Source organism: Condylura cristata, unplaced genomic scaffold (genome assembly GCF_000260355.1).
Source record: "Condylura cristata isolate star-nosed mole 26May11 unplaced genomic scaffold, ConCri1.0 scaffold00035, whole genome shotgun sequence".
Classification (NCBI taxonomy): domain Eukaryota; kingdom Metazoa; phylum Chordata; class Mammalia; order Eulipotyphla; family Talpidae; genus Condylura; species Condylura cristata.
Window position 1 is genome coordinate 414,156 of NW_004567136.1, and position 11,627 is coordinate 425,782.

Consider the following 11,627-nt stretch of genomic DNA (forward strand, 5'->3'; position numbering starts at 1 on the left):
GAGTGAAGTTAGGGCTACTTGCCTTTAGAGAATACTTGCCTTAACTTCATTCTCCCTGTATCACTGTGACTTGCTTTTCTGCATTTTTCTCTCTCCCTTTAACTTTATTATGGCAAGTTTGAACTCTCTCTGATAGGAAAACAAAAATAGTCACTTTCTTTAGTGTTGGACTTACAAATTTATTTCCTCCTTTTATTTCACATTGTCTTGTGGCCTTAGGGAATCATGTTTCTTTCTTTTTCTTCTTCTTCTTTTTTTTTTGTCTGCCCATTTTGCTGCTTTAGATTTCTCTATTTCTTCAAGGCATCTAAGGCGGTCACTTAGAGATTTGAAGTACTACTACTTTCCCATGGGCTGGCAATGTAGTTTCATGTGATTTTAGTTTTCTTTCATGTGATTTTAATTTTTTTTTGCTTGGAGATGTGATCTTGTAGCTGCTGAGTCAGAGGTTAGGGAGGGGTTTGAAAGGCCTCTCTGCTGGGCTAAACGCACTGGAGAGGGGAGCTAACTTTTGTTCCTGGCGCCCTTGAAATCCCTCCTCTCTGGGGTTCCCGACTTCAGGCCTGTGTCTTTATTCTATCAGTGCCCTTCACAGGTCAGTACAGGCCGGGAGGGGCCCCACACACCGTCCGTGTTCTTTTCACAGGGCCCAGCTATGAGAAGCGCGCCAGTTTCTCCAGAGGTGGTTCCCCTCACGAGGTGCCTGCCACCACCACGTTTTGTGCCCCCGCCCCCGCCAGGGTCAGTGACTGAGCAGCAGGTCCGCAGTTCTCACCACAGCTCGGTCCCCAGACCCGGCTCTCCAGGAGCGGCCTCCTGCTTGGCCGTCTGTGTAGTCTGTGCTGGTCTCTGGTGTCCAAGAGGCGCTTCTGTTTTGTCCCAAACCACGGGACTCTCTCTGTTTGCTTCACTTCTGGGTGCTACTGGGCAGAATGAAGCAGGGAACCTTCTCTGGCAGCATCTTGGGCAGTGCTTATCTTCTTGTGCTTTGTTACATTATTAAAGCATCATTCAATAATCATGCACTCTAGAAGAAACAGCAAACGAAAATGTATTTTCTAAAAGGAAATAACCTGAAGTTACAACTCTGATATAGTATTCTGTGCTGGCTGTGTTGATATTTCAGCTATAGAATAATCTGCCTTTCATACTTACTTCATTCAAGAAAAGTATATTGAAATATAGTCCATTTGAGTTGTAAGGGAAAATCAAATAAAAAATGTAACATAATTGATTGCATGTTTTAGGTTTTCAAACTTCAATCGGTGGAAACAGCAAATAGTCTTGATACTGTTTTTGAGAAGATAGAGAAAGGTGTTAAAATTCCAGAAAGTAAGAGTAAGTATTAAAATTAAATTTGGTAAAGGTGAAGATAAAATGAACCAATGAGAGCTTTACTTATGTCTTTAAGAACATTTTATCAATTAGTAATATTTTGCTCTTGTACTATTTGTATTTTTCTCACGTGTTTATTTTAAATTTGTTCAGTATTACCACACATTATACTACTTATACATACAAATGTGTGTATGTGTGTGTGTAACATATGTAGCTATGTTATATAAATGCTTGGACTTACATAGATCTTTCAGAAAATAAAGGACCATTTTGTCTCCCAAGAGCCAACGATCTGTTGAAGGCAGCATCTTAAAGGCTGGTGTGAGTGGCAGCAGTAGCGACTACAATAGTCTATTCTTGGAAGCAGGGCTCCAGACAGCCTGGACAATCCCAGGCCGAGTCACACGCCCAGGCAGATTCATCTAGAAGGAAGGGCGTCCTCTGCGCGGTGGCGCGGAGCAGAGCGTGTGCGCGGCTGTGCTCCCGAGCAGGAGCTGGGTTGCCCAGTGGCCAGGACATGTATTTCAGCCATCAGCACGCGTCCTGGCAGGGTGGCTGCGCTGTGCCCTGTTCTCCTGTTCTGCCCGGGTGCTTCATCATCAGGGATGCTGCTTTTTTTTTTTTTTCCTTATTATTATTTATTTATTTTTAGTTTTAAACCATTCTTCATACTGTGTATTTTTTTTTTTCCTCCTCAGTTGTAATCCCCATTCACCTGTGTCCCATCTTTATCATCACACAGGGGCTTACCTTTTATCTCTGTCCGTCGTAAACATTCAGGCCCTGCCTCCTGATCAATAATTTCTAAAACAAATGGAGCACGGTGGGGGGGTGGTATAAATGTGGAAAGAGATGTAAGTGGGGTCCCGACGTGAAATACCCTTCTTTTTATTTCCTTATTTTATTTTATTTTATTTTATTTTCCTCCGTTTATTTCCTTCTTTTCCATTGGGCTCTTATTTCTGTTTGCTGTTTCCTAGAAATAGTTATCTTAAATATGTTTCTGGATGGCAGAGAGAAATTCACCAACTATATCATTATGCAAATGATACATTTATAGATCAGTTTCTTATCCAAAATTTTAAGCAACCTAAGACTATCAAAGCAATGCCTAATGTATTACTAAGTATGAGGTATACATGTTTGTTCATTTTAATAGATACTAAAGACTACATATAAACACATCCACCCTAGTGTTTTCTAGGTTATCATTTTTCATTTAAAGAAGATACTGATGGATATTTTCTAAAGAAAATAGAAAATGTGCAAGAATGTAATGAAAGAACACTGAGATCATTCTGTTACATTAAAAATACTTTTCTCTCTAGATTTCGATTGGCAGTGGATTGTCTTAGATGGCCCGGTGGATGCCTCTTGGGTAGAAAATATCAACTCTATGCTAGGTGAAACTAGAATGTTGTGCCTAGCTAACAGTGAGAGAATAGCGTTAACTGAAAAAATGAGAGTGATATTTGAAGCGGATACTCTCTCCCAGGCTAGTCCTGCTATTGTTAGTCGGTGTGCAATAGTCTACATGGTGAGTTTTCAAAAACAAATTTCTTAACAAAGAAAATACATTGTCTAGGATAATGATCAGTTATTATTTTACAGAAATTTTTGTGCTTTTTTTTTTTTATCTGTATCCAGCATGTTGATCCCTTAAAGCCTCTTAACCCAGAAATGAATATGGACATAATTAACGTAATACTGTTATTAATACTGTTATTAAGACTACAAAGTAAATGGAGTGTTATTAGTTATTTACACACCTATAAGTCATACTTTCAGTGGTGGAGTTTGGCTTCTAGTGTAAGTTCTTTACCCAAAAGAGGACAGATTATCCTTTTTACACTCTCTCCATACTCTCAGGACTCATGAAACACTATCAAAAGAGTGGTGAGGAGGTTTGAAGACATAAATAATACATGTTTACTATAAATAAAATGAATTGTTAGACTAGATCAGCTCTATGTTCTAATCTCCTTAATGTAATACAATAAATATAGCTAAGCACAGTGCTGACCATCTGGGAAGCAGTTTTTCTGAATGCACACATAGTTCTCTTCCTTAGCTGGCACCTAGTTGCTTGATTTTAAAGACTATGATTAAAAATCACCAATAACTTAAGGAGAAAGGTAACACTTTTTGATAAACTTGCCCTCTACTGAATGATAATTCTAAATCATGATTGCCAGGGGACAATTGTGAAGTGGGGAGATAGTAAGAAAAGTAGGAGGATACTGTATTTTTTATTGATTTACATAAAATGATCTGATACTTTTGTTGTTAGGACCCTGTTGATCTGGGATGGGAGCCTTATATTAAGTCATGGCTTGTGAAGACTTCTAAAGTTATGAGCCAGTCAGGAGTGGATTATCTTGAGTTCATAATGAAAAATAGCATCACAAGTGGACTACAGTTTATAAAGAAAAACAGGACATTTCAGCCATTTCCTGTACAGGACATAACTATCGTTATAAGCCTCTGCAGAATTCTTGATGCTTTCTTTGAATTTATTTGTAAAAATGGAGGCTTTGGACAAAGTGAGTTTTCATTCTCTAAACCATATTAAAGATGCAATAGCTGAGCTTGTAAGTGCCAACTATTTATCATGCCTTATTAGATTTTATAAAAGAAAATAAAGTCAGGAATTTTTAGTTTACAACAGCAGACATAACATGGTACAACTAAAACTCAGTTACAGAGGAGCATATTAATAAAGTAAAATGATACAAATTAAGTGTTGGAGAATAATAAGAAAATGAGTTTAAAGAATTTTTAGAGTCCATATTAGGGAAGAATGCTGTTTTAAATGTTACTGTTTTAAAGATTCTCAGAGATAGAAATAGTGGGAAACATCTATCCAGAATCCTAGGGGTGAGCTGTAATCATGCAAAAGTATGAACATAGAAATAGTAAAATGTAAGAAAGAAAAGTCCAAATGATTAAAACCAGTATACAGGTTTTCCTCACTATGCGAAAGTAGAACATTCCTATCTGCTACAATTTGGTAGGTTTTTTTATAGAACTGGATAGATTCAAAATCTTTTCTGTATAGCTTAATTGTAGAGCCTACCCCGTGTTAGCCAAACAGTGTGAAATAAGCAAACCAATAATCGTAGTTAGATATCTTAGCAACCCTTCTCAGAAGGCCTCTTGAATTGCATACAAAAAAATTTGTACTTCTTGTAGGTGGAGGGCAGTGAAAGATCAGGACCAGGATTTAATAAACCAAGTAGTGAGTTAATTATTATAATATTGTTGGTCAAAGAACCTTCTACATAAAACTTAGTATAAATCATCAAATGAACAATGCCATTTTCTATAGCATTTAAATAAGTCTAGGATCCTAAAAGAAATATTTAGAGTCTACAGTCTTTAGAATGTTTAAAACAAAACTTCCAATATTGTGGGAAATCACTTTACCCATCTCGTAAATAAAATTGTCAAGAATGCAGTTTTTCATAAGAAAAAGATAATGGGAATAAGTATAACAACTTATATACTTATATGTATGTATTTACTAGTCTCATCTTTAGATAAGAAGATAATAATGGCTGACTGAGTGCCTTGTCTTCTCAAGGAAGATGTGTCTACAGTGTTTATTTTTTAAAGATTTCTCATAAGTTATTTATTTAAGCTTTTTTGCTTTGGGTTTTATATGTAATGTATAACCAAGGTTGAGTGAGATAATTTTTCCTCCAAGACTATGTCTTAGCCATAATGAAGTCTGTAATCTGGAGAGGTAGATAATAAAGACATATAGGAAAAAATATATATTTCAAAGCTTACAGGTAATTCAGAAGGAAGTTTATAACTTGAAATTCTATAATAAAAAAGACTGAAAATAAGCTGATCAGTGGAAGAAGCTAGGAAAAAGTTAGAGTAAATATCCATTTATTATTTAGTTTGTAATAGGCACCATATTTGGTGGTGTCATTTAAATGTTCTGAAATTTGTATTTTGGATCAAACTTACAAAAATATGTCAGAACAGAATGAAGGCACAAAAATTTGCAGATTTATACTTAATAAATAAGGATTGATTTAGACAATCAAGAGCATTTTCTGCTCTTCTTTTGCTTAGGAAGTTATGTCCAATATGGTCTAGTTATCTCTGGATACCAGAAGTTCTATGACAGTTCACAAATGAACAATGTTACAAGCTTAATTAAGCTCACTTAATTAACTAACCTGCTAAATCTTAGGTCTGTTGTTAATTCTAGAAAATTTTTCTTTTCCTTTTAAGGTGAAGATTTGAAAAGCATTTCGATTGAAGGGACAAATTCTCCATCTTCAGAAGCGTCTATCAAATTTGAAGATACCGAAAAGAGGTCAGCTACATTCTTTCAAAACATTTTAGTCCCCAAAAGATACCAAATATTCATATACAGGGTTGCCTGTGACAGCTTGATTACCTGTCAATAAGCCAATAACTCAGTGACTTCCTAATCTCAAAACCCATTTGAATTAATTATATCCCAACCGAGAGTCCTTTTATTGAATAATTGAGCACCAAATTTTGATGCTGAGTTCTATGAACAATATGAATGCATTTGTCCAAATTATACAAATTTTAGAAAAGAATAGAAATGATAGGAGTTTATTTCATGAATGTGTTATTTATCAGTAGAGAAATTTAGAACCCATTACTCAATATTTTTGCGATTTGCTTTTCTCAATTATACACCTGGAATAGTCATGTGATGTGCTAGGTCTCTAGAATAATACCTAGTATTTAGTATGTGCTCAATAAATTGTAATGATAGAAACCAGAGTGCTAGATTACTTCCATTTTTGCAGGGCAGGAGAGTCACTGTGGGTCTTACATGCTGCATGTTTACACTCAGAATTATTTATACAGTGTCACAAAGGCAAATGGCTTCCCTGTATATCTTGAAACCTTCACCCTTTCACTCTTTCATATATATTTCTACCCCAGGACTGAAAATGCAGGAAATCTGGAGGAAAATCCTGATAAATTAAAAGCAATGATTCAAAAGCTTTATGTGTTTGCATTTACGTGGGCATTTGGAGGAACTTTAAAACGTGAAGATGAACATGAAGATGATATACTTTTGTATTCTGGTTTTGAATATGCTTCTCTTGCAAAAGTAACCAGTGATTTTGACAAACTCGTTCATGAATTATTTGAATACAATCCGCAGATAAGTAAGTTTTGGAGGGAGGGAGATACCCAATTATGCTTATTTTAGAATATTACCTTGAAGCTCTTTAATCATTGGGCTTATATTCATTAAACCTATTTTACAGATATACACTTGGTGAATATCACTTCAACCATAGCTTCCAGATAAATATCATATCCTAGTGAAACATTCCATAAATGTACATCTTTCTTACTTGGATTTATTGATTTATATTTTCCGTATGTAGACATCAACCTACCAACTGGTGAATGTTCTGTCTTTGGATATTTTGTGGATATACAGCAATGTGAATTCATACCATGGTCAGAATTACTTCCTAATATTCAAACAACAATTCAAAGAGGTAATGATTACAACATTCCTACTCATGTCTACATTTATACATAGGTAGTTATGTCAGCAACTTTGAGGACTAATGTATTCAAAGCTTTTGTAGAAATCTGTTTAGATACTATACTTACAAAACATGTCCCTTTAAAAATAACCTTTGAATATTATTTTCTGAGAAAGTTGGAACATTATTTGATTCAGGCTCTTATACATTGTAAAGCTATACTTCACTAAAAGTATTACTAGTGGAAATATTGATCATTTTAATCAGCAAACATTTTTGAAAGTAGAAAAGAGAAAAAACCACTTCTAAAGTGGCAAAGCATACACAAACTATATTTGGTTGTGAAGGAAATTGCTAATTAGGAAGTATAAACATAACTTACCAAATATATGTATACATTATTGTTTAATCTTCTCTTTCTACAAGAGAAAAAAGTATATAAACAATTGTACTTTGAAGTTGGAGACAGAAACTTAATCACTGAATTTCATGTAGTGTTCTTGTAAATATGAGAAATTCAATAAATGCAAACTGAACTGAATTAACTTTGAGGACAGGATTTCCTCATCAAAGAATTTCAAAATTTGGTTGTAAGATTTTCTCTCAGAAAGCAACCAGCTATATCAAAATCATGAGACATACAGAAAGGTCTAAGAGAATTAATTTCAGTTGGAAATACCAGGCTCTGTTGAACAATATTTGTCGTATGTAGCTGTATTTAAAATATTTCTGAAATGTATCTATGTAGTGCTAAAAGCTAAGTATAAAATAACTCAGTGTTGGCACTAACATAAATGTGCCTGTGGAAACCAGAGGTCTTTTCTCCAATCTAAGACATTACTTCCTTTTGTCTAAACTAACCCTAACAGCTGATGAAATACTTAGAAGAAATTAACTCCCCCCACCCCCAGCTTTCAAACTCTTATCTTTAACAATAATCTAAATGTCACATCCTTCACATGCTTCAAAAATCACCTCTTATGACTAAGATTTTTTTTTTACCTAAAAACACTTTTTATTTCCAAAGAGTATTTCTAATCTAGTCTGTCATCAGGGGATATTTTTAAAAACTCAGTATGTTTAAATGTTCAACAAATTTTCCATGTGTATTAATATAGCAATATTCTAATGTGTAGGCCATATTCACTGTGTAGGGATATAGGGAAACATATTTCTTTTTTTAGTAACAAAATGGGAAAATAGGACTTTGATGAATTAAATGTAAAATGATGGAGAAATCAATTAATAATAATATAAATTAGCAGTATTGTATTAAGTTGACCTTCACTTATCTTTTCATATACCTTTCTTGTGGATACTTGTGTGGCACAGACTACTTGTGAGTCAATTCTCATTATTTCCTGACTCTTGATCCATAGAAGAGTCATTGGTACTTGGTCATCAGCTAAACCTCCTTTATACCCAGATATGGCCACGTGACCCAGTTCAACACAATGGCATGTGAACAGAGTGAACTTGCAGCTTCTTTAAGATTATACATCTGAGGCCCTCCCTGGTGGCTCAGTGGGTTAAAGCACTGCACTAAGAAGCTGAAACCACTTCCGCATGAGTTCGATTCCCGCCTGCTCCGGAGGTGACCACATGGTGTGGCAGACCTCTCCTGACCCGCCCGCTGCTCCCCTCAGCAGTGTACTTCCTTAATCTGCCTGTTCTGCTCCCCACTCTGTCTCTGGTGGATCCTCTCACCACCCCTGAGTCTCTGGCCTGTACCCCAGTTCTGTATGCACAAATAAATAAATCTTTAAAAAAAATTATACAACTGAAAGGAATGCATAATGATATATGCTTCTTGTATATCTTGCATATTAACACCTAGGAGTTTTGTAATGTGTAACTATTCTCTCCCATCAGTGGGGTGCATTTTCTTTCATTGTATAAAAGCTTTTTAATTCGAGGTACCCCTGTTGTTTATGTTTGCTTTTATTTATCTTGGTATCAAGGCCAAATTTCTGAAAACACCTTTATCATTAAAATCATGAAACACATTGCTAGTATTTTCTTCTATTGCAGATTTTTTTCTTGCAGATATTATATGTGAGTCTTTAACCATTTAGAATTAATTTTTATGCAGATGGAGCTAGAGGGACTCAGCTTCGCTCCTTAACATGTGGCTATCCAGTCTAACAAGACTATTGTTTAAGAGACACTCCTTTGTCAGTTGTATGGTTGGGACACATTTGTCATGAATTAAATATAAGTATATATGTGAATTTATTTTTGGTTTTGGGTTTTTGATTCTGTTCCTTGGGTCAGTTCAAAGCTTAACAGCTTTTTATAGGATAAAGTAAGGTGATGTGTCTCCATTTCTCTGAGGATTGCTTCCCATCAAGCATTTTTATTGAAGAATATTATTGGTATGTTATGGGTAATACATTAAGAAATTGAAACATTTTTAAATTTTAATTTAGGAACTTTAATACTAGCTGATCCTCAAGGATACAGTGAAAATCTCTTGAAGATAGCAGAGTATGGAGAGAACATGAACTTTACTGCTACCAGAGAAACAACATGTCTTTCTTTTCTCATAAACCTTCTTTTAAAGAATTCCTGTCCTGTACTTCTCACAGGTATTGAAAATATCTAAGGAGGGAGAATTTCAGAGTTAAGTGGCTTATTAATCAATCAGCCTAACCAATTTATTTGTACTTTATAAGGGGGGAAAATATGCTCTAAATTTTGTGACAAAATTGATGTATATATATATATTTTTATCATTGGTGACAACCCAGGACATTATAAATCTTCTTCATCTTTTCACTAATATCAAGACAAATCCAGAAACAGAATTTTATATATATATACATATATATGCATATATATATAAAATTATATATATATATGTGTGTGTATGTGTGTATGTATATATATATATGTATATATACACACATATGGCTGCATGGCTTACTGGCTAAGGTCCTTATGGCAATAATGTTGACTGGCTTAATTGAATTTACACACAGTACTGCATCAAAGAAAGGATAAAATGAAATTACCTCATTTTCTAAAAATAACATACACAATTTCTCAACCCTATGATAAAACTTTTCAATCCTTTCCCATTATCAACAGAGTAGTTCAGTGCAGTTCCTGCTCTTCCTTCAACATTTATTTCAACCCGTTCAGTGGATTCTCTTTACCAGTTCTCTGTTGTGTTGCCTCTGGAGACAATATGATAATATTTTTGCCAGTTCCATATTCAAATTATTCAAGCAAAATGAAGTTAGAATTCTTAGATGACCCATGGATCCCTTCAGGGTACTTCTAACTTTTACTTTCTTTTCGGTGAGTTGGAAAGCTCCAACTCCCTGTTAAGTTACAGTAAGGAAATGATCATCAAGTTTGTGTTGTCAAAAATTTTAGGGAAATTAATTTCATGTGGTAAAATAGTTTTGCTGTGTTGTAAGCAAAATGATTTGTGATAGGCTTAAATGAACATTAGATTTTAAGAGAGAGAAATAATAATCAAATAATTTGTGTGGTTTTCATATGAAGTTCCTGGTTTACTCTTAACTACATTATTTTTTAGGGAAGAGTAAAAAGATAAATTTAATACAATTTTCAAATAAAAGAAAATACTAAAGCTTAATTTTAATATATTAGCATTGTTCATTTTCTTGAATGTAAATCTGACTTAATGTATTTTTTTCTCTTAGGAGATTATGGCGTTGGGAAAACCACTACCATTAACCAAATGCTTGAAAAACTAGAGGATTTTGGAACATTTGATGTGAAATATGGATCAACTTTAGGAGAAGTCCTTTTACATAGTGAAACTAAAAATACAAGGTTGTATATATTAAACTCTAATTTTAATTTGCCTGATAAACAGAATGTTTGCTTTAGTTTGTAAGTGTCCCATATTTTAAAAAAGAAACCTGTTAAATAAAAATGCAGTTACTAAGGTATTAAGAAGATAATCTTTACTTTTCTAAAATATTAATAACTAGATTAATAATTACTTAAAATGAGAACTTCTTGCATTTACTTTCAATATGACTAAGTTTTTAAAAATTCAATTTTTTTACATGAAAAGTACAGCTATAAATTATTTTCCCTCATGGGAAAAGTACTTAAATGTACTACATATAATTGGTTTTGTTGTACTAGAGAGATAATTCTTTCTTATCAAATATAAAAATATTCTTTACAAAGAACTCTCTGTCATTCCCGAAGGGAAACAAAATCTAAATTGAAAAATAAGTTGAAAAAGTAAATTCTATCCCTTTAAAATATTAGCCCATCCTACTGTTTTTGAATTGCATAAGAAGATGGAATTGTGGGAGCCCCATGCTAAACCTTCCTTGTAATTATTAGGCTCATGTTAACTGCTGATGCGACATATGTATTTGGATAGCTCTTGTGCCTCTTAACATTGATATAGCCACAACATGAGTTCTGCTTTCTCTTCCAAACTTGTTCTTCCTCTGGTGTTTCTCATTGCAATAAGTGAAACCCAATTTTTCAAGCCTGAAACCTGGGAATCATCCATGAGCCTCTCCCTTTCTTCTCACCAACCCATCTTCCATAAATGGACACTCTGCGTGAACACTTTCCCTCTAACCAACATCAAATTTGCTACTACTTAAGTATGTCTGTCTTCACAATACATCTTGAAACAATCTGCTTTATTCTCAATACCACTTTTGTTCAAGTCACATTAAAATAAAGGTGAATAGGCCCTCCCTGGTGGTGCAGCGGGTTAAAGCACAGCACTAAGAAGCTAAAGCCACTTCAGCATGAGTTTGATCCCCGCCCCGGAGGTGA

At 34.4% G+C, this 11,627-nt stretch overlaps 1 protein-coding gene across 1 annotated transcript in view; it reads left to right on the forward strand.

Annotated features, from left to right (window-relative positions):
- Positions 1-11,627, forward strand: part of DNAH14 (dynein, axonemal, heavy chain 14) — a 127,515-nt gene that overhangs the window by 57,768 nt on the left and 58,120 nt on the right. Inside the window, exons 38-45 of the mRNA XM_004692941.1 lie at positions 1,248-1,338; positions 2,667-2,875; positions 3,629-3,881; positions 5,587-5,671; positions 6,280-6,542; positions 6,735-6,851; positions 9,272-9,430; positions 10,517-10,652. Of these exons, the coding sequence (XP_004692998.1) occupies positions 1,248-1,338; positions 2,667-2,875; positions 3,629-3,881; positions 5,587-5,671; positions 6,280-6,542; positions 6,735-6,851; positions 9,272-9,430; positions 10,517-10,652 (1,313 nt within the window). The remainder of the gene's footprint in view (positions 1-1,247; positions 1,339-2,666; positions 2,876-3,628; positions 3,882-5,586; positions 5,672-6,279; positions 6,543-6,734; positions 6,852-9,271; positions 9,431-10,516; positions 10,653-11,627) is intronic.